The sequence below is a fragment of the Heterodontus francisci genome, chromosome 14 (genome assembly GCF_036365525.1).
Source record: "Heterodontus francisci isolate sHetFra1 chromosome 14, sHetFra1.hap1, whole genome shotgun sequence".
In the NCBI taxonomy this organism is placed as follows: Eukaryota; Metazoa; Chordata; class Chondrichthyes; order Heterodontiformes; family Heterodontidae; genus Heterodontus; species Heterodontus francisci.
Window position 1 is genome coordinate 92,564,803 of NC_090384.1, and position 24,160 is coordinate 92,588,962.

General features: G+C 41.5%; 1 protein-coding gene across 1 annotated transcript; it reads left to right on the forward strand.

The window, feature by feature from the left end:
* Window positions 1–4,565: 4,565 nt before the first annotated feature.
* ccnd1 (cyclin D1) lies at window positions 4,566–23,517 on the forward strand. Its single transcript, XM_068046537.1, has 5 exons — window positions 4,566–4,928; window positions 6,314–6,529; window positions 7,736–7,895; window positions 12,537–12,685; window positions 19,982–23,517. Exons 1-5 carry the CDS (start codon window positions 4,731–4,733, stop codon window positions 20,135–20,137), a joined length of 879 nt encoding a protein of 292 aa, XP_067902638.1. The 5' UTR covers window positions 4,566–4,730; the 3' UTR covers window positions 20,138–23,517.
* Window positions 23,518–24,160: the final 643 nt, after the last annotated feature.

Consider the following 24,160-nt stretch of genomic DNA (forward strand, 5'->3'; position numbering starts at 1 on the left):
GAGGCAACTCATGATTGTATTGAAGGAAACTGATCACCTATGCGCTGTTTGTATTTTTTGACTTGGTGCTGTTTGAAACTGTTTGGTAATGTATTTTTTACAGATTTTTATGAATAAAGTATAATTTGGAAATAAAGAAAAAGGAGTCAGAAATGTGGCTGGCATTCTCTCCAGTTTTGGAGCATTGTGACCAGTTGTAATACCATTCCTAATGGTATTAACCACAATAGTAATGTAAATGTGAACCCTTCAAGGTTTTACTGCATTATTGGTGCTATATAAGTGCAAGTTGTTGTAGTTAAAAGTTAAACAGAATGCTGCACTGTCAGACGTGCTGTCTTTCAGATGAAGCATTAAACCAGCACACCATCTGCCCTCTCAGGTGGATGTAAAAGATTCCATTTTGTCCCCAATGTCCTGGTTGATATTTATCCCTTCAGCAACCTCACTAAAACAGATGATCTAGTCATTATAACATCGCTGTTTGTAGATTGTGAAGCGCATAAATTGGCTGCTACCTTTCCTACAGCAGTAACAGTTCAAAAGTACTTCATTGGCTGTTAAGTGCTTTGGGTCATCCTGAGGTCATGAAAGGTGCTATATAAATGAAAGTCCTTCTGTCTTGCTGTGGAATTCACAAAAAATTATTTCACATTACTGTAACTAGATCCTTCTTGAACAGCATTAGTAAAAGATTGTGTGCCATTCTAATTGAGGTGTTTAAAGTAATAAACAGATTCGATAGTGTACATAAAGATAAGCTACATCCTGTGGTGGGGAAGCTAGAGCAAGAGAGCATAACCTTAAAATTAGAACTAGGTCATTCAGGAGTGAAATCGGAAAGCACTTCTTCACACCGAGAGCTGCAGAAATCTGTGAATGCTGGGGGTCAATTTAAACTTTCATGGCTGAGATCGATAGATTGTCAACAGATCTTTGACCCAAAACATTAACTCTGTTTCTCTCTCCACAAATGCTGCCTGACCTTCTGAGTATTTCCAGCATTTTCTGTTTTTGTTTTTTATTTCAGATTTACAGCATCTGCATTTGTCAAGAGATTTTTGTTGGGTAAGGGAATATAGAATGGCGGGGGAGGGGGGGAGAATGTTCAGGTAAAGGTGATTAATGATCTAATTGAATAGCGGAATGAGCACAAATGGCTAAATGGCCCCTTCCAGTTCCTATCTTAATATGGAGGAGGCAGTGCTGTGGTGTTAATGTCACTAGGCTAGTAATCCAGAGCCCAGGCTAATTCTCTGGGGCCATGAGTTTGAATCCCACTGTGGCAGATGGTGAAATTTGAATTCAATTAATAAATCTGAAATTAAAAGCTAGTTTAATGGTGACTATGAAAGCAATGTCAATTGTTGCAATAACCCATCTGGTTCACTCATGTCCTTTAGGAAAGGAAATCTGCCGTCCTTACTTGGTCTGGCCTACATGTGACTCCAGCCCCACAGCATAGCAATCCAACTAGGGATGGGCAATAAATGCTGGCGTAGCCAGTGATGCACACATTCCACAAATGAATAATAAAAAAATCTTTCTAAGTTTATTGAAGATGTATTTATTACTTGGGGCCCATTCCTGTCGAGCTGTGAAATAAGTCAACAGTAGAAGATTCACACATCACCTTAAGTACATAAGGGACAGGGGAATATTGCAGCTATATCCACATCTCATTCATAAAGATCTCTAATTGTTTGGTCAGGGAGGGAATTGTGGAACTCATTGAGTAATAACCTCTTCCTAGATTAACACAGTAGATATTTAAATCATCTGCAAGCTTTCTGTCGCCACTATCAAACTGTGCCATGTAGGAACAGTGTGTGTACAACAGATGGGATACCTTGACATTGTCACTACACACTTGAAAACTGGAAAAAAAACAAGTTTTATGCTCTTAAGCTGGTTCCACGTATGCAAAAAACATGAATAATTTATATATAGTGCAATTGGTCTGTGAAATTCATCCACGCTTCGTTTTATTAAATATTATTAGGGACGAATCTAAGTCATTATCCAAAATCATGAGTGGGTTAATCGGCAATCATAAGTTTTAAAAAAAACTCTTTGCAATTGAGATATGTAAAAGTGAATGGAATAAGTGTCAGCAGTGGAAAGGCAGCAGTATTATCTCGTTTAAATCTGTAGGCTAGATATCTGAGCGCCCAAACAGTGCATATTAATCTTTCATCTTTTGTATAAAAGTTCCCAAGTGACGCCTGTAGCCGCTTCAGTTCTTTTCCGTTTACCTGGTACAATTGGGTCTACCTGTCCGTCAAACACACCCAATACCGTATTACCCCGAGTAGTCGGCGGCTTCCCTCTGTCTTCAGCCACTTTACCGTATTATATGTTGTACACAACCAGTCTGCGCTAAGAATCCGCCACAGTCCTTCGAGGTTCAGTAAAAGATGATCGGGTGTATTTTTAAAACAAAACAATTGCAACAGAGAGTTTATAGGCAGCATTTTGTCGGGGCTAGGGTGGAGCGACAATTGCATTTTATTAAAGGCAATTTGCGCCTCCTCCAACATTACTTCTGTTTTCTTTAAGTTTATAATGGCGATCGGAAAGTGCAATCGTCCCAGTTTGTACGTTGAGTCCCATTTTTTCCAGTAAAAATGGCAAATGATACTTGAATCTCGAGCCCAATGGGCACCGTCGTTGAGAAAGTAAGCACAAAACCTAAATAAATCTGAAATAAATTCACGCTCCCCCCTCCTCCAGGTTATTATTTAATTATTTAAACCTCCCACCCTCCTTAATAGTTTTGGGAGGAAGGGAGCAATTCGCATTTATGACCCTAATCCTGCAATTCGCCGGTAAATCGGAATTTACAAAGTTAGTTTCCTGCGAAACAGCGACCGGACTGTATCAGTTTTGAGAGAATTAGGTGCAGAAAGAGAGTTTCAGTGAAACTTGCTGAGGTATCTTTCTCCCTTCCCTTTTCTGGGATAATTCCTCCCTTTTCCCTCGTTCCTTTTTTGTCTTTGTTTTAATAAAGCCTTAATAATGGGGTTATTTTATTTCATATAATCATTAATACACAAAGGAATGCTGGGGTCAATACAGAACAGCAATCCAAAATCCGAAGGCAGTCAGTGGCGTCGTGTGTGTGTGTGTGTGTGTGTTTTAAGTGAAATACACAGATCCCTCCTCACATCCGTTTTGACAAATGATCTGGGTCGCTTGGCAAAAGCCTGGTTTCCTCGGGAACAATAGCTTAGCTGTATTACGGTAATTAGATGCAAGCGGAGCATGTGGACTTGTTAATGTAGGCGCAGCCTGGAATGTAAGGAATGTCCCGGCTCCCATTAATGATCATGCGACAAGATTCACAGCAAGAGAGAAAGGGACGAAAAATAAGACGCGAAGAGGGGGAGAGAAGGGGAGGAGGGAGGAGGGAGGAGGGGGGGGGGACTCTTATTCTGCATAAAGTAAAATTAAAGCGATAATAAAGGAGAATAATAAAACAGCCGCAGTTAATTAAAATACTAATCTTATCTCCTGAAAGTACAATCGCTTTCAAAGCAGAAGTTGCAAAGGCTTTGATTGAAAATCGGGGGTTTAGCCGTTCATGTCTGTTTGCTTTTTAAAAAGCTGGGATTCAGTGATATATAAAGGTATCACATCAAGGTGATCTCTCCCTCCAAATAAAACTATTGTGAGTGCTTTCACATTCCTGTGAACAAAAGGGATGGGGCGGGATGCCTGAATAATCGATGGGAGCCGAGGCTGAGGGCTCACTGATCTGCCTAGTAACAATCTTTTCCGCCATTGGTTATGCTAATACCTTCGCCTCTTATTTCTACCGGCGTAAGGAGTTCCTCTCACAGATCGAGGAAATTTTGCCAATGTAACTTCCCCTTCTCCTCCCTCCCTAGAAAAAAAAAACTTTTCCAGTGGGCGAGAGGTTTTTTTTTTAATATGGATTTTGTACCACACGCAGAATGAATGTTTCAGAAAGCCCAGGATAAACTGGGATGACCCCTGGAAAAGCGAGGCGGCTCACAAGCAGAAAACAAAGCAGAAAACACATTAATAAATGCATTGTGTCGATCATTTCAACCTTTGGGAAACTTAAAATCACAATCTGTAATAAAAATGCATGCAGCTCAGTAATCGTTTCATGCCCAAATATGTGTGTGCGCGCGGGTGCATTGCACAGACCCAGAGGTTTTATATGCAATAAATCTATATTAAATTAACTCTTATTCCCATTGTACTAAATGCTTCCACTTTCTAACTTATACCACTGAGTTACCGCTGAACTGTCAATCAATCGTGGGTTGATTGACAGCTGACTCCAAGTTCCCACTGTATTACAATATGAATTTCTTCCTTAAAATTCTTTTAAAGTGCTGTATATATATATATATATATATATGGTTCAAATCCTGCAAAAAGGTTTCAGAATAAGCCCGTTGCACCGAATCGCCGCAGTGAATAAGGCCGAATTTGAATTTACATTGATAAATCCTGCCCCCTTTCCTGCAAATGGGGCGGCTTTATAGGCTCTGCCCCTGTGCTGGCCTCTCTATTCCTTCTTTGATCTTGCAGTTCCAGCTGCTCTGCATAACAACAACTAAAAGGCTATTGCGTCACTTGCGGGCAAGTTATAGTTAAGTTTTTTCCCTGAACTATAGCCTCCAGAGGCAGTAGCATCCCCCGTTTTAGTCAATGCAATAAGGGGAGAGAGAGAGAGAGAGAGAAAAGCCCTAGCAATGGAACATCAGCTACTATGCTGCGAAGGGGAGACCATCAGAAGAGCCTACACGGACTCCAGTTTAATGAATGATCGCGTCTTGCAGACCATGCTCAGAGCCGAGGAACGCTGTCTGCCCTCTCTCAGCTACTTCAAGTGCGTTCAAAAAGAAATTGTGCCTTCCATGAGGAAGATTGTTGCGACTTGGATGCTGGAGGTTTGTGCAGGGAATCTTATATATAAATCTAAATATATGCAGGCCGTTCACATTTTGCACTTTGCAGAACTTAAATCGGAGCCACCCCTCTTCCCGGATCTGCCAGAGGTTTTTCTTTAAGCTACTTTCTTCTGGTCTAGTCCAGGCAGTCTGCAACCTGACAGTAAACTGTCACACCGACCCCTGCGAGATTCTCCCGTTTCGGGGCTTTTTTCCCCCTAATGTTATTGCATTTGGAAATATTTTTCAATGTAGGTTCCTTTGCCCCCTGTGCACATCTCTCCCCCCCCCCCCCCCCCCCCCTCCTCCCGCCCCCGCTATTGCCTTCTGCTCGCACTTTGGCAATACCCTTATCTTGTTAAGGCTGCATATCTAAGGCCAGCTTGGAAGGTTGATCTGAATGCGAACGCTTGCCCCGTTTTTTTTTTGCAAAGTTTGCCCCTGTTTCTGGGGCTCAGAAATTAATTTTAAAACCCTAAATAATGTTGTACACGTATGCAGTTCAATGCGTGCCAGTATTATACGCCATCTTTGTTCCGTATTGCGCTAAAACCCCTTCATAACTTGGAGTTCAAACAAAGTCAGTGAAATTCTAGGGGCTTTTGCCTTTCTGGGAGACTTGGCAGCGCCCGGGGTGGGGGACTTGCTCGTCAATTTCGAGGTATTTCGCCGTGTAACTGAAGGAAATTGAGCCGAGTCTTTGTGGAGGGCGAAGGGGGCACCCACGTTCCAGCCTGTCCAGAACTTCCCAGGAACTTCACATCCCCGAAAGAATTCAAATTGAGAGGGATTAGTGGGGTCAGTGGGCAGGAAAAGTGGCCAGGCGCAAGGTTGAAAAGGTGTTGCATATTTTCGTGCAATTTTTGCCCATTTTTGTGCCCGCCCTCTATTTTTAATCATTTTTTGAAATTGCACAGGGCAAGGCTTCCTGTGATGTCGGCGCATTTTCACTAGAAACTTGCTCCGCGTTCCGACAACACCTCCCCCTTCCCCCCGGGGCACTGAAATTTAGTTCTTTTGGAAGGGTTCGCCGGCCCGAAATGCCCAGTGTGGCACGGAATTCGAAAAAGCAGCGCTTGCGGAAGATTTTCATCTCATTTCGATCGGCCAGGCTAATTTTTAAATATTTTTAAATATTTTTTGAAAAGATGACGAAGTGAAAATTCTCAGCCCGACTGTAAATGGGGAGAGAGAGAGGGGAGAGCGACAGACAGGGAGAGAGATGTTGGGAGTGTGCCGGATGACAGTAGCTCGGTCCGAAAAATGGGTGAGAATGAGGGGATCAGCGCCCCGTGCCCCTCAAGTTTAGCCCCAAGAGTTTGCGTTCAAGGAATCTTTTAGTGAGCTAATCTGTGCTGTTCTCCCACTTGCTCTTTCCTCCCTAGGTCTGTGAGGAACAGAAATGCGAGGAAGAGGTATTTCCGATCGCCATGAATTATTTGGACCGATATCTGTCGATTGAACTGACCAAGAAGACCCACTTGCAACTACTGGGAGCAACTTGCATGTTTCTGGCATCGAAAATGAAGGAGACAATTCCATTAACAGCGGAAAAACTCTGCATTTATACCGACAACTCCATCCAACCCCAGGAGTTACTGGTAAATGACGAATCTCCCCATCGTTTGGTCTCTAGTCATTCTTGCCCTAAAATAACTCGCTCCACACTTCCATCTGAAGATGCCCCCTCCCACCCGCTTTATTAATCATCAGCAATTCCTTTCCTCCTGCAAACCATTACAACACTATCTAGTCCAGCAATGTGCAAAATACAAGGGAATTCGCGGCCCAGACCCGGCATATGGACATTTTGGGAAGTTGCAGAACATTTTTTAGCCCCCACCTCTTTAAGGTTGCTGCTGCCCTGTTTGTCCCCTCAGCCACTTTTAATATAGGTGGCCAGTAAGTTTTATCTGAATAATAAGATTTCCCCTCCCCCCCGTAAGATTGCACTTCCCAGCGTCCGATCCCATTAATAAGCCCCACAAAGATGACTATCGGTGGGACCCATTATTTTATTTATCTTTGCACACGGTCCGAACTCCAAAGTGTTTCCAGTCTCCAAAGTCGAATAGCCGAAATACAAAAATCGAAAATAATCATTAATATTTAACATTGTCATTGGGGGTTTTTTTTTAGAATAGGGATTGGGGACATTTAATAGTTCTCGGTGTCAAACATTTTGCAAAATTGAACACTGGATGATTCTGGGGCTTTATAATGGAAACGTGCAGTTTGAAAACTAGGACCTCAAATGCACCTATTTCAGCATTTGACATTATCCCGATGTCTTGTTTCATTTCCAAGTCGGCTCGATCACATATGCGAGTCACTGGCGCCCTCTGTTGCCATAAACGCCAATACTCAACTCTCCTCTCTCGGATGCTGCAGTTTCCGCTCGAAACCCGACCTATTAATACAGCGCGCTGCCTTGTCAATTAGATGGCAAATGAAGAGCAGATTTTGTTTTTTAAAAAAAATTTATTTCCACAAGACACAGTTGGACACTAAACGTTTGTTTGAAGCTCATGGTACAATTTAAAACATATATCAAAAATGAAAGTCAATGAATTATAGCTAGCTTCTTCAATTTGGAGTGGATATTGTACAGTGCTGGAATATATTAAGATATTTATGTTTAAAAACATATTTTTTGCTGTTTTACTAGATTTACTAACAGAGCTTAAAATGGGTCTATCCTCAGTCGAAACACTCCCAAGCCCACTTTTGTCATTTGTGTAAACTACAATATATCAGTCTCAACTACAGGACCCAACACAGCCCACATGTCTCTGTTTCTCTTTCAGCAAATGGAGCTGCTTGTTCTCAACAAACTGAGGTGGGATCTAGCCTCTGTGACCCCCCACGATTTCATTGAACACTTCCTCAGCAAGCTACCCATCCCCAAGGACAGCATGCAGATGATCCGCAAACATGCCCAGACATTTGTGGCTCTCTGTGCTACAGGTACGGAGTCTCTGCTCAATCAGGCATGTCACATGGGGGCAGGGGGTGGGTGGTTATTTATCAAATCATATGCCTAATAATTAGGAGCTACACATGTCAATGGAGCACTTCGAGTCAGAATTTCTTTTGTATTAAGGTAAATGATCAGCTAAAGGCCAATTTACATAACGCAAAAAGATTTACATAACGCAAAAAGAGTAAGGTTTGTGGGCAAAATAATAAGAATGGAGAGATTCCCATCACTGATTAAATGGATCATGTGTACAGGAAATCCAAGGCAATAACTTGTAGCCAACACAGTGGATTGTGAAGCAGTTGGCATCCAAATGAATGTGACTTTTAATACTTATTGTTTTAGTAGTTTTTTGCTGTACAAGTACACTGCAGGTACAGCTGACAGGGTAGTTTTATCTTTACAATATTGCAAACAAGTCAAGAATATGTTGGGTGTTGCGCTGTTTTTTTTAAGCACAGGCTGAATGAAGTGAGTTTTGTCTCCAGTTCTTCACTGTTAACTATTTTCCAAACGTGGTCCTCAGGAACTACTGATGTTACCAGCACTCTAGTGATCTACTAGTGATCAGAAGCTAGTGCGTAGAATCTATAATGTAAAGGTTTTATCAGAATTCAGGCAGAATTGTGAGGGTGGCGCAGTGGTTAGCACCGCAGCCTCACAACTCCAGCGACCCGGGTTCAATTCTGGGTACTGCCTGTGTGGAGTTTGCAAGTTCTCCCTGTGTCTGCGTGGGTTTCCTCCGGGTGCTCCGGTTTCCTCCCACATGCCAAAGACTTGCAGGTTGATAGGTAAATTGGCCATTAGCAATTGCCCCTAGTATAGATAGGTGGTAGGGAAATATAGGGACAGGTGGGGATGTGGTAGGAATATGGGATTAGTGTAGGATTAGTATAAATGGGTGGTTGATGGTCGGCACAGACTCGGTGGGCCGAAGGGCCTGTTTCAGTGCTGTATCTCTAAACTAAACTAAAATCAAACTTCCTGTAAATGTAGTAGAGAATATTACATAGGATCTACAGCCATTCGGACCAGCTGACCTCTGCTAGTATTGTGCTGCACATGAGCCTCCTCCCACTCCTCTGTCTAATCCTATCAGCATAACTTTCTATCTAATCCTTTCTCCCTTGTGCTTAAGCTCCCCTTTAAATTAGATTATATATATTTGACTGTTTGAGTCACCCATTAAATCATCTAAATTTTTTTTTAAAACCTGCATCTGAACTCCATTTCCATTTTCCTCTCCACTAATACAAGCTTGCATGCTGTGCTTGGTTGGAACCAGGTACAGTCATGATGCTGCTCCTTAGTCTTAACTGCCAGGTGGCTAAAACAGTGCTGGAATAACTCAGTCCTGTTTTACACTAATATTTCCGCCCCTGCTCCTGAAGGCTTGGGCTTCTTGGAGTACAGGTCCACAGGTATCCTGCGTTCTCTTTCATTTTTAATGGTGTGAGTTTTGATCACAAATTTTGGGAGAGCAATCATTCACTCTTAGAGGCATCAGTGCTAAGCCAGATGCTGCCCTTTTCTGAAACCTACCCAGGCATATTTGCAGCAGAAGTCACTGGAAAGTAATCAGGAGCAACAACACTGGCCATTTAAAACAAAAAATGATTTATTACAGCCTGCTTGCCTGTCTTAAGTTAGACGATTTGAAGTTGTTTCTAGTACGCTGCTTGAGAGTATCTGAATCTCATGCTGGGATTAAATCTGGAACCTTACTGGCCTTTATGCCCAATATAGTGACTGGATAAACACATGGAACGTCGAGAAAACCTCTAATTGTTGTGTTCTCCATGTGTCTTCCCACCCAGGCCACACAATAGGTCACTCGCTTGATGCTAGCAAGCTTGCCCTCTAGGGGAGGACTCCCATAAATGCAAGTAGAGACTAGGTGCAAACTTTAGATTTTTGGATTGCGTCTGCCTTTCATCAATCCAGTTCTCTTCCATGATCTCATTTTTGTATCCACGTCACTAAATGTGAAGAAAGCAGATTGAGGAATCCACGCCTAGCCCGTAACTGGCAATATAACTGCAAAGCAGTTGGATTCTTAGTTGCAGTTGTCAGCTGGCGCGTGTTGGCTTGTTTTTGTGTGCTGAAACTTTGCCGCAGAATTGCCATTCAGTCTGGCGTTGAGGACTGGGCACAGCTGGGGTGTATGCGTGTGTGTGAGGACTGGTAAAGGCAAATCAAGATATACTTACTATTGAGATATTAAAGCATATTTTGAAAACGAAACGCTTAATCGAATTGAAGTTGCCTGATGTGAGTTGTTGATGTTTGGTAATTTAGATGCAAGAAGGTTTCACTTAGGTTAGAGCATCACTAGATAGCTAATTAATTCCCTTAAAGCCATAATTAAAAACTATTTTTAAAAAATGTACCAGTTACATTCACACAGCAGTGAATTGTCAGAGGCTTTTTTTAAAAAGGGTTGACGAAGTCTGTTTTTAATCAAGATTCTCTTATTTACGTCTTTTGCAGATTAACAAAGTTTCAGTCAGGACCAAAGGAAATAGCTGATTGTTACTGTGCAAACCAGCAGTTTGCAAAGATTGCAGCATCTAAACTTTTTTTGTGTTTAGAGAACAAGTTACGGTTTAGAAATCTGACTTGAGGAAGTTTATGGAAAGCACAGAGATAGATGAGTGTGGTGTGGTCAAAGAGCCATTGAAGCTAGTGCATAAAATGAAAGGAAAGTGGTTTGAGAGTTTGTTGCCTTTACTCATGCATCTCAGCAAACTCTTGGCCCTTCCATTTACTTTGAGGATGGCAAAACTTTTTTGTTTTTGTACCAGGGTGAACCGTGCTTTGCTGTGCTGGCAGTTACAATGCACGAACAAATCAGGACAGTTCAAAGGTTGAGCATTGCTGACATTCCAGTACTTTGATCGATGGCTCCAGTTACTACTTATTTGGGGGTGGGGGGAGGGGGCAGTGTGGGGGGGGGGGTGGGGGGGTGCTAGCAGCGGGTGGAAACAGGCAAGCCTAAAGCCTGAAACACAACATTTGCCCCTCAGCAATTGATGGAGCGCATAAATGGAGCACTGAAGTAATTATCCTTTACAAAAGATTGAACAAAGATTGGGGAGGAGGGGGGAAGGGATGATTTAAAAGACTTTTAATGGAAGGGATTACATTCAAGGTGATGTTGAGCAGAATTCCTTTTATGCTGCCTCTGAATTGTCTGTTTAATAGAGCTGGATTTTGCTAAAGACCTTCTTTTGTGCTGCGGTAGGTCAAAAAAATTACTAGTGTTGTTTGAAGTTAACACATAATTGCCAGTAATGAATAGCATGGCAGGGACAAGGATGCTGGGATAACTCTTAAGAAATGTTCAAGTTACCAAAAGTTAGAATGGCATTTCTGATAGCCTGAGCACCTAGATGAAGAATTTGCCACCAGGCCAGTGCAGGTTTTTAATTGCATATTTCTAATAATTATATAGTTTAAAATTTGGCTACTTGATATTAATGACACAAACTTGAAACAACTGCACCTCCACTGTTCTCTCAATTTCTGTACCGCTTCAAGAATGCGACTCGTCGGGACCTGTCATATTTGAGCAAATGAATTCCCTGAGCAGTTTTGATTTGCCTCAATGAAAGGTTTTCATTCATGTCCCCCAGCTCTGGGTTTTGATGGTACTGCTTCATGTAGAATTGAAGGAGTGCCTCATCCTGGTTGTTTTTTTTTCTCCCTCTTGTTTTTAAGAAAGCGTCTTAGAAGCTTTCGCCTCTTTTGTCTTCCTCCCGGGTGGCTTGGCTTTCTTCTTACAACACTGAAGTTGTTTATTCCTTTCGGATGAAGTCTCAAGATAGGCTAGGAGGGATGTGTGCTTGAATTAGTGGGGGGTGGGGGGGATGGCCTCCTCCCCAGACCCCCACCCCCCTCCTTTTGTTGGCATGTCAGGTCCAATTCATCTTGTCGTGCGGAACCCTGTTCCTGTGCTCTCAATAGCGCAAGATGAGGCAATGGGAGGTCAACAATGATGCCACACTCTTCACTCTGGGACACCCAATTACAAGGCAAAGGCACCCCTCATTAATATGCTGAAATTAGCCGTCTCCGGTACAAATAATTCCTTGTTGTGCGTGACAAAAGGGCAGACCATGCTGTTTGTATGGAGCAGTCATGAGCATAAAAGTGGACACAGAAATGTGTCTTTTAGGCTTCAGTGTCACTATTCTGCCTCCATAAATGTTGGCCAAAGTGGGGCACCAGTACCAAGGCTCGCTCTGGAGGCCACCTCCCGTGCCCTACACACTTCCCCATTTTCCCTCCCTTCCCCCCCCCCCCCCCCCGCCTCCCCCCACAGATGGCAGGGCTCTGAGTCGCAATAGCACAGCTCACAAAAGACCCATGGGAGTGGACCTACAGCAATGCAGTCTGGCATGGGGCTCGGCCGGCTGTCAGCGTGGTGTCAGATCAGAAGGCCGCTGAGTGCCTGCCAAGTGCTGGAGGCCTCTGTCTCTCAGTTCTGCCACATCTTCAGTCGCCGCGACGGGAGGCAGCCAATGCATTGCAACAAATAAAACAAAAGTGATAAGAGTTGGTCACCTTTTGCTGCTCCTTTCTCAAAAGTGCTAATGTAAACATCTCACTGGTTTTCTCTCTTGCAGATGTGAAATTTATATCATATCCACCCTCCATGGTCGCCGCTGGCAGTATGGCTGCAGCAATTCATGGCCTCCACCTGGGCAATAGAAACAGTTTCCTTTCCTATCAGTACCTCACAGACTGCCTATCACAAATCATCAAGTGTGACCCGGTAAGTGTTCCATTTTTCAAAATGAGGAATGTGCTTTTTCTGTGACTAAAAAAACAAAAATATGGAAGAGTAAAATCAATAAGAACTTTCAAAGGGAATTGGATAAATAATTGAAGGGGAAAAAGGTGCAGGAATATGGGGAAAGCAGGGGAGTAGAACTAATTGCATAGCTCTTCCAAAGAGCTGATACTTGCATGATGGGCTGAAAGGCCTCCTTCCATGCTGAGAGTTTGCACCTTCATTGCAGTAACTTCCATTCTCTGCCCTCCATCCCCTGCCCCCCAATCCCCAGGCACCATTATGTTCCTGCCACATATTAGTGCTTTAGTGATCAGACATTTTTCCTGCTTGTTTGTGTTTGTGCTCGACTAATTCGAGGCACTTTGGTTTTGCTGTTCTCTTAACAACTACCAGGCAAATGCTTTCCGGTGGCATGTAATCATCGTTAGAAGCTGTTTCACATTCTCCTTTATTGAAATACATGGAAGTGTGTTAATTGTGTCTAATAAAGATTAAACACATTTCTTCCCATCACTCTGTAAAACTGTTGCAGGATACAGTTCCACAGCTGTTGTTCGGCGCCTTGCCCAAGTGGCCTAGATAACTGAATGTTGGCAATCTATTCAACCATATTAGGGAGCACTTTTTCACAGGAAAGGTGGATTCAGTCATCACCCAAAGACCACCTAATTGCCACTGCTAAGGGAACAGGAGCAAGAGTGCTGCCTGCACTTGCCCCGGCTAGACTGGGGTACTGAGGTCCATTGTGGCAACCTTACTTCTTCCTTATCAATGCCTTTCGAACCGACGAGGGAATCAAATATTAAACCTTCTTGGTCTGTGTGGCTCCATGCAACAGGGAGTCCATAAGACTTGAGTTCGATGAATAACAGCGTTTAATATGTAATTAGATTTTGTCACGGCAGCAATGAGGTACTGCAGAATCATAAAAGTATACTTATATACTGCAATACTGGTGTTACTGATTAAAGCATTTCAGTCAAAAATTAATAAAGCTTAGTGGGTGTGAAATGCCCTGATAGGGAGGCCCAGAATGAAAAGGATTTGAATGGCTTAGCAATAATAGCCATGTTATGTACTTGTAACTCTTCTGCACTCAATAGAACAATAGCTTTGTGATGTGTGACTCTTTAGTGGCCATTCAGCAATTAATAGTGTATCAGTAGAGACAGGCAGAGGGTTAAGCTTAAAAGGAAATGGCTCATAAGAAATGTGATAAATGGGCCTCATGGTGTCTCTGACCTTTATGTGTGGCCTGTAACTTGACACCTCTTAATGTCAAGTGGAGCCAGCGTCTTTTATTCAAGGTTTCCTAATGATCTGAGTCCAATTTTATTACACCTTACACCTATGCTGCGAAAGTCATTGGCTGAGCAGCCTAATGGTGACATTCTCTCATTGTTAAAACAGATATTTGACTGATTTACGCTGCAGCTTTCTTCTGCCTGGCTGTCCAGCCAGGCAGATGTGCCTCACTAGGAATCAGGCAATAAAGCAGTCAGGGATCAATTGGCTGAGGAAGAAGGCTTTTTTTTAAACAAGTGGGGGCTAAATGCAAATGTGTGGCACTGTGATGTGTGATCTCGGATGCAGAGATGTGCTTTTGTTTGTCCATAACAATGCAGCAACCAAACATTGTGTTAGGTCAAGAGTTCTGCGTCGGAATTAACTTTAGCAGTACTTGACAAGGACCAACAATATGGACCTAAAAGCAAAGATTGTCTTTACAATGTTGATAGAAAGCACAATGTTCGAGAACGGTAAACAAAAAAAGGATGTAATTGATTCTTCAGAGTGTACATGTGAGACGATAAATAAGACTGATTTACATAATGTACTGAACTAATAATTAAGTCTAGAGCTACATTTTCCCATGCCTCTTCCCAAGATTTAGCCCCATTAAATCTATGCCAGCGGAAGGTAGAAAAAGCAAGATATTTCTAACCATTGTTCATGTTTGCTTTGTTCTGCTTGCGGTGCTATTGGTTGGGCTAAGAACAATGTAGCCCAGTGGTTGGCAGAGGAGGTGGCTTGACTACTTTCTTCACATTGTTCATTAATCGTAGGAATCCTGTTTCACTCAATTTCTGTCTGGGACCCGTGATGCACTTGGCAGATGATGTAGGATTTAGACCAGAGATATTAATAGTAATCCTGATGCTGCTGTTCAGTTAATCATTTCACAAGATACAGGGGTGGAGTAGGTAGGTAATTTTAGCTTAAGCACTCAGCAGGAAACTAACGGGATTGGACCCCTCCCCTTTACACCCCGCCTGATTTTTGCTTGATGTAAATACCTTAATGAGAGTAACATTGGCAAAATATAAAACAGACGACCCATCTAACCCTGTTGGTTTCCCCACCAGGCAGGTTAGGTTGAAATTACCCTGGGGTTGTTCTCTCTTGTTTCTCTTAGTTGTCCAGTAAATGGAATTGTAATTAAGAACATCTGAATTGAGTGCCAAAAAATTGAAATAATTTGAATTGGACTGTACATTCATAATAGTCTTAATGGTTTAATCTCGGAATGCAGATTTGATTGGAAACTGACAAATAGCATGGAAGAGAGATTATCTTGACTTCCTATTGCTTATAACAGTAGGATGTGCTTTTATAGGTGCACGTACACACCTAACGTGAAAGGAAATAATGTCACCTGAGTGTATAGAGTACCTTGGTTCTGGCTCCGTCATCTTAGCATTGGGTCTAATTTCCTATTTTCACTTTGATCACTGGTAATTGGAACCCAAATTAAGCATAATTGTGAGCCTTGGGCAGTCTTGTACTTTTCAAAAAGGTCTTACCCCTTTGTGTTAGCACCATGAATTTGTTAGGTCTGATCAAGTTTCCAACGCCCTAATTGTCTTTAGCTTAATCTTTTGCCTGCCCACACACCTCAGATTAGGCATCTGTTATTCTGGGAAGATCCTAGATGTGAAAACACTAAAAAGCAAACATATGACCCTTCATTTGGGACACTGCACCCCCCCCCCCCACACACCCCCCACCCATTCCAAGAAACACATGAGTTTTTGTTTAAAGAACAGTGCATAACAGGAGAGAAAGCAGATTTATTTTAAGTGAAAGATCACAGAGACCTGTCTCTGACGTGCAGAATGGGTGTTCTAGTTGAGTCCTTGTATTGGAGATGCAGCTCATTATTCGCATTTAAGGGAGGGGGGAGAAAAGCTCTTTTTAAATGGATGCAAAAGTGCCAAAATGTCCCAAGAAATGAATGGTGGCACTGAGCACCAACATTTAGCTGTGTAATGGAGACAGTAGCAAGTGGAATAAGTCCAGCTCTGCTCTGATCCCAATCTGAACCTCCAGTGATGAGATGTTCAGCGAATGCGATGGTGTCTCCCAGCAGCCAGAACCGCACCAGGCTTATCTGGCTAGTTGCCAGGGAATTGGTGCAGTCTAACAGGCCTTCCTTTTTCACCACTCCCTGTACCCCCAGAAATCTTCTCCTGCTGTTGTCTCCTTTTATATGATGAAAATCCACTGAAAGTGGAAAACTTCAAGCAGTCGAGAGTTTGCGAACAAAATCTGGATAATGTGGGAGACTTAAGGTTTTAGATCAATTTCCTCTTTCTGAAGTCATGACTCCTACTACAGTTTGGATTCATGTGCAGCCCACTCCATTCCTACGTGAATATAGTCTGCGGCTGTTGGCAAACTGTGGGGGTGGATGGGGAAGAGGGCAGTGGTTGTCCTAGCTAAACATGTCTTTACCGGGCACTCGAGCTATGTACAAGTCTGATTTATTTTTGTGTGCCCCCATTCCAGTCCAGTGTCCCTGGTACCACACATATATCCATACTGCCACTATGTCTTTATCAGCAAACTGGAGCCAAATTAATGAACAACCCTGGGACATTCCTGGTCTGAATAGCTCAGACTGCAGGGCATTTACCTCAGAATAGTTGACCACTTTAATGGTTGCAAGTTTTCAGCTTTACATCATGGCTGCTACGTTCTAGCACTTAAGATTGTGCTGATACTTAGATAAAGACAGGTGGAAAGAGGCTTGTGTGGAACATAAATCCTGACACAGACCAGTTGGGCTGAATGGCCTGTTTCTGTGCTTTAAATTCTATGTAACATTCATCAAACAAGAGTTTAAAAGTTTCATCTCTTAATATCAGGTTCTTGCATTTTCGGTATCCAATGCATGTGCAAGAAAAATGGCCAGTTAATATTCTGTGATGTATGTTGCTATTTTCTTCTGAGTTTTAATGCAAGTGGATGTGAGAACAGAATTAAAATGGTCCTCTCAGTGGATAAATGAAGTACTGTGGGTGTGGTGCTGACTTTCTCAGAGTATTGACTTAGCTGCACATTTAATGTGGGATCCTAGATCTTGATTCATTGTGTCTGCATTGAATTAGCTGATTTTAATTGACGGGGCACTGAGGCTTTACAGGTGCCTTTGATGCCCCTGAGCTACAAGGGGAGAGAAGTTCCATTGCTGATAATGTGCAGTGAGTGACTGACCAGGATACAGTAAGATGATCCCGAGTTTGTTCCCTGGTCAGTGCGGAGTTGGCCTTTGTGCTGCTGGATTATGGGAAACGAGAAAAGCAGCGGGATAGTAATTAAATCCAAATAAGAAATTCAAGAGAAACTTCCTTCTTTAGAAAGTGATGAGAATGTGGAACTTACTACCACAGGGAGTAGTTGAGGCAAAAAGCATAAATTAATTTAAGGGGAAGCTAGATAAATGCATGAGGGAGAAAGAAAGAGAAGGATATTGTCTGTGCGCTTGGATGAAGAAAGATTGGAGGAGACTTGTGTGAAGCATAAACGCTGGCATGGACCAGTTGTGCCATACATTCTGTGTAATTCCTACAGGCAGTAACGCATTGAATGAAGGCTGTGGTGTGTTTCCCAGCAGGGTGAGCCACACAGGGTTATCCAGTAACCTGTGCTCTGTATGTGTGCATATGCAGAGGTGGGGTGAGGCCATGATTGAGTTTGACTGTCTGGCAATGATCCAATGGTAGTATCGCTCATCGTCCAATCTCAGAAGTGAAGGAGTGTCTACTTGAGTGCAGTTCTGGATAGCCGCTGGCACCATTGGAGAACTGTAAGCTAGCATGAGTCAGTGCTTTCAGGTAAAGAGAGAACAAGGGAGAGAAAATGGAATATAGCCTTATATAGAAGATGCTTATTTTCAAGGAATGCATTGTTTCCTATAATCTGGCCACTATTGTGCCATTTACATTTTGTTATATCTAGGGAAGTTCCTCATACATTTGTACCATAAATAAAGGTTTTGACCATTGAGAAGGGGGAGTTAAGAGTAGCACAGATACAGCAGCTTTGTAAGCTCGCTTCAGTTGATAACACACGTTTGCTTCTGAGGAAGAATATTGAAGCTTGAAGTCCAGCCGTCAGGACATGTTCTAGGCTGACACTCCAGTACTGTTCTTCAGATGACCTGTTAAACCAGCATCGTGTCTCCCCATTCCAAGTGATTCCAGGTCAATGTTAAAAGATCCCATGACACTTATGAAAAAGCGTTTATGTCCTCCTAGCCAACATTCTTCCCTCAACCAATGTCACCTAAAACTGATTAACTCGTCGGTCAAGTAGTTGGCAATTTGTGGTTTTGTGCTGATGTTTGCCTGTATTTCAGAAATCATTGTAAAGTGCCTTCGAGTTGTGCAAGTCTTCGCAAATAATAACTAAATGAGTGAGGCAAGCAGATAAAAGGCCATTGTTCGTGTTTTCCTTTTTCTGGCTTTTGCCTATTCCGTGCAGCAAATGTAGTTTCTGTCAAGTTTCTGCTGTTTTTAGTTCTTTGACCATTCTTTCGCCAGTATCCAAAAGTGCATTGTCCTTTCAAATAAAATCTGAGGTTGTTTTGAACAAATCAGTGCTATACATACCAAATGTCATTAGGTCCTAGGTGTATTCCCATTTGCTGCTTCACAGATGTGTTTGATGTTGGACTCGAGGTCATTTTGTGTGTAATCGTCAAGAGATACCATCAGTGGTATTTGGGAAATGGTGAGGAAGTTAATAGACAGGCATTCTTTTGTCACTCTGACTAAATAAGCCCTGGGAAAGGTTTAAAGGAATAACTGAGAGACGACCTCTGTCCTTTTAGGCCTGTTGTCCCAAACACAGTATGATTGACGATGTAGGCTACACTGATGCTCTGAAACAAGCATGGTCTGAACTGCACTGAACACTGATCAAATTAATATTGCTACCATGTGACCCATGCATATTCCTGATGTAAAAGCTTGTGGCAATGTTATGCACAGTGTCTCTATCCAACAAGAATATCAGGCTTGGATTTTTAATGAAAAATACACACAGAAAAGTCAGTAGTTTGTAATTTTTTTAAATTTTGACCACTCACTGCAGACCTGAATTTGCACTTTACAAAATTCTAAAATTGCACTGGTTGTGGCAGGGGTGAAATAAGGAGAGAAAATAGCACATTAAGCACATTTAGTTGAAGTGTACCGGGAGAGAGAGTGACACTCTGGTGAGGCAGCAGATAGATGCCCTTTCTTCCAAAAATGTCATTTGTTTCCAGTCATGCAGATCATAACAGAAGGCACTAATTTATCATTTGAAGAGTGCTTTGACTGCAAGGATTGACATGCCAGAGGTCGGAGAAAATGAGAGGGAAAGGTCACATCACGATGAACCTTTAAAAGAAAAGCGCTAAACCAGATGGATTGATGAGTTTCCAAATACACAGGCACGAACAGTTCTATGATTATTGTTTTGTGTGGTATCTGGACAGTTCACTGCCCAATGGGACTGACTATATACCAGGCACAATCCTAAGTTGTTAAATACAGCAGAAAAATATAATCACATTCATACTTTTTCCGCTGTTCTGGAAACTGCATCTGGAGGCTTGCTGCTGTTTATTGTCCTATTGTACCACCTTGACAGTCTAAGTAGAAATATGAATCGGCAAGGGGGTAGTCTTGAAACCAGTCCTGCAACCTTCTGAGATCTCTGCACTTCTTCAATTTTGGCCTCTTGCACATCCCCGATTTTCATCGCTGCACCATTGGCGGCCGTGCCTTCAGCTGCCTAGTTCTAAGGCTTGGAACTCCCTACGAAAGCCCCTCTTCCTCCTTTTTAAGATACTCCCTAAACCCTATCACTGACCAAGCTGTCATCTGCCCTAATATCTCATCATGTGGCTCGGTATTGTTTGTTATTGCTGTGAGATGTTTTACAACATTAAAGGCACTACATATTTTGATTATTTTTTCTGCTTGTTTGGTTGTCTTTACACAGGATTGTTTACGGTCCTGTCAAGAACAGATCGAATCACTTCTTGAGACAAGCCTGCGCCAGGTACAACACAACAGCATATCCTCGGAAACAAAGACTGTTGAGGATGAACTGGACCTCTCCTGCACGCCAACTGATGTGCGAGATGTGAACCTATGATGATTGACGAGAGTGGTCACTGGCAACTTGCAAGGAAATGCTCGCTATATATAAATATATATATATCAAAAAAAAACATCATGACCTCCCCTTCAATATCTCCAGCACGTTTATAAAAAGAAGGGAACTGCTTCCTTTTTTGCTTTCAGTGCTCATGTCCCTTCACCATGCATTTAAATATGAAATAGTCCGAAACTGATTGTTTTTAAAAAGCAGAAAAGAGAAGGCATTTGCATAGCCAAACACGTGTTATGCTACAAAATACATGCAGATTATATGAGACATAAATGAAAGTGTGTTTTTATATTCAAAAAAAAATCAAGTGTTTATGCTTCTAAGTTTATAATAATAGACAATAGAAAATGTCATTAGGGGAGGTAATAGATATGATTTTTGAGTGTGAATGAACCATTTTTAATGTAGAAGAGGGTTTAGGTAGTAATGATTTAATCTTTTTTCTATTTAAAAAAAAGGAGGAAAAATGTAAGAAAAAAATGCATAGCTTTTACTGCAATCTTGGCTTTCTATACCTGCTTGCATATGTGTCTAGTCACTTTATAATCAGTTTGTCCAGATGTTTATTTGATTCCTTAGTGCTTATCCTCTTCACCTTATAAATGGTTGATGTAACCCATCAGTGTATCTTAGTTATCAGCATTATTATATGTATTCTTTGGAGTCTGTGGATTACCTGTGCATATGGCTTGCTGGGTGCCAGCTTATTATTGCTCGTGCAGGTCCATTTTACTACTCGTGGCTAAGTACCTAATTATACACACACTTACTAATGCTATAATACCTTTTTTAAAGTCTTCATGTCTTTTTATTTTCGACAGAAGAGACCTATGTAAATAGAATGCTGGCTGGAGTCGACCCATTCTGGCCAACCAGTGACAGGTTTAATCCATGGCCTATGTTTTTCTTTTCTCAAACCATTCCATTTCAAAGCACTTTCAGTCAATAGATTTTTTTAAAAAATCCTTTTTGTGGAAGTTTTAAAAAAAATAAAAAATGGAATGGTTTAGAAATATTAAATGCTTGTGTTTGCAAAGCAAGTCATGTTGACTATGGTGTTTGAGAGGGAAATGGAACTTGGATTGTGACATTCCAGTGAATGATAACTACATTCCAAAAACTGCTGGCATCACTGACTTTTTTTTATAGAAAGAACAGTGTTTAGAAAACTTTCATGTGCCAACTAATTTATAAATGGGGCCTGTGTAGATGTATTCTTCAGGTTTTATCAGCACACGTAGAATGTAACCATATTGTTCCGGAAACTATTTGCATAATTATCCACAACTAAAGAAAATTCTTCATGTAATTTATTTATAAGGTAATGTAGATCTATTTATTGTAAGTCTGAAGTAGAAGAAGCTTCCAGTAGAGATACATCAGAGTTCAAGACTTAAATGTTTGTGTCACAGATTGTAGGATCTTAGTCCTTATACAAAAATGTCTTCTTTCTCCATGCAGTAAATTAAGTTTTTTTTTCAAGAAAAAGATACTCGAGTGCCGTAAGGTATCTTTAGAATAGCAAACGAAGACCCTCCGAACAAGAATTTTTGTATGATTGAGGGAGCATTCGCTATCAGTGGATTTACTGCTTTGACTGATCTCTGTGTAAGATTTTGTTTTCTGCACCTGTGCGTGATGGAAAATTCTGTTCCTGGCCAGATATGTGACCTAGCAACGATCACGAGGAGTGAGAGGGAGCATGTGAACTCAGATGAAGTGGGCTATGGTTAACTGTCACAAGTGGGGATAATTAACTTTTGAAAGCAGCTTGTGTTTTTTTTTCTTTTTAATGGCATAAAGTTTTTTTTTGAGATTGAAAGGATATATTGGCATAGACGCCCACCCCACCCCCCCCCCCCCCCCCCCCCCCACCCCAGACAACACTTTGGTGATATAATTCCTATTGGGGAGTGAAATTATCGCTGCCCAAAAAGCTGTAATTTGCAACTCTGGTCAAACTTGGCATGGGCAGGGTTAACATTTTCTGACGCAAGTTCTGTTTTATTTTTCTCTGTGCTGCACTCGATGCTCTCGAGTATTCACGATTAAAACCGGCTGGGAAGGAAACCTTGTGCTGCCTTTTCTGGAGATGCAGACCACAGTCTCTTGATACCAGGTTTTTTTTCTCTATTAAGTTCTATGGTCTGATGGACATATGAGGCAATATTGGTGCTTCTAGAGGGCTAATTCCAGATGGGTGGGATGAGGCAGGAAACCTGAAAAAGCTGCTGCTATTACATGCCCTATGTTCCGAGTGCTGTTGGATTGGATTCATTAACATTTCTGTATATATATATTTTTTAAAGTTCAGGCCCCATTTATATAATCGATCTTTCCCTTTCACGACCGCAAACATGAAACACCATAGTTTCAATTTTAGTAGAATCTGTCTTCTTGGAGAAGAAAAAAAAAATAGTTGTCCCAATGTTTTTTCCCCCCAGCTTTTAGGTATTGATAGAAAATTTGCACATCTTGGTATGTACTGATGCTAGAAAGTAGTAGAGGGGAGGAGGAGAAACTAAACTCAGTTTGAAGTTGCGGTATGAGGAGAATGTGATGGAGAGATGTTTTGTGTGATACTGCCGTTTACGGTGTTGATTGTAAGAAATGGAGTGGACACTCCTTTTGAGCTGCTATGGAAAAGTTCCCAGCTTGGTTTGAAATTAACATTTTGCTTTTTCTCTTTTTTTTAAAAAAGTTTTTTTTTCTTTTTTGTCATTGTGTTTTGCTGCTATTTTATGGATCAGTTTTTATTACAATGCCATATACTGCCATGTTATAGGTTTTAATTTTCTCATAGAAAATTATGATATTGACATCAGTTTTTGTAGATTTTTTTCGTTAATGTGATCAGTTCTTAATGTGATTACTGCTCTATTCCAAAAAAAAAAGGTTCCTGTTCACATTACCTCAAACTACAGTTAACCAGATTTTTTTTACACCGGGTTTTTGTTTCATATATTGCCTCATAGTCCTGTTTTACTGAAAACTGAAATGCGTTGTACATTTATCTGAAGGGGTTCTGTATGAAAATGCTACAGCATCCAAGAGGGTCTGATGTATACTGTCTGAATTTCAGGAACATTTGCTTACCTCAACTCATTTCTGCATGTGGCATCTCTGTTCTTCTGAACCTTCCATTTTATAACCACAATGCTGCACAGACAACGGATGTTGGTTGTACAAGGTTGCGTACCGAAAAGGCAGTGTACTGTATTTTTATATTAAAGAAGATAATCTGTACTGAAAGGCCAAAGGCTGAATAGGGGTTTCACGTACCGACAAAGATGTCTGTTTTTTTTTAAATCAATGTTTCACATATTTTCAGATGGTCACAATCTATATAAAGCATTCAATTACAAATTTGTACTTTTTATATTTTACAAAATGTCACTGTTCATGGTCTGAAATGCACATTTTCACAAACAGACCTGTACTAGACAAGTTTCCAACAAAATAAACTAGAAATAAAAATGTTTTGAAAACCTTATAGTTGTCTCTTTGTGTTTTTTTTTAAACCATTTTCCTTTTGACTGGCATTTTTGCGGGTCACAATCCAGTGACAAAAAGATTTGCATTCGCATAGCACCTTTCACTTCTTTGGGACATCCCAAAGTGTGTCACAGCCCTTGGAATTAGCTTTTTTTGAAGTTCATGTAGGTCGGGAACTGGTCATCCCTGAGACCAATTCTTCTTTAGGACTTGGGTGTGCACTCAGCCAGAGAGGATCAAACAGTGGTTGCTGCTGCCTGAAAGGGTCTTAAGTGAAATAAGCTTGTGGCAGTTGTGCCAATTTCTGCTGTACACTACCATAATGCATAACCCCACCCTTATGAACATGCCAAATTAGAATCAGTTATGCTTGCAGATTGTAGTGGGGGTGCTGAATGAAGGTGGAGCAAGCAACAAAATCAAGGCCAGATACCTTTTTGCAATGACAACAATTGTGTGACCCCTGTGGCTATTTCACCCCTCTTGGTACTGGGTTACAAAACAATGTTGTGA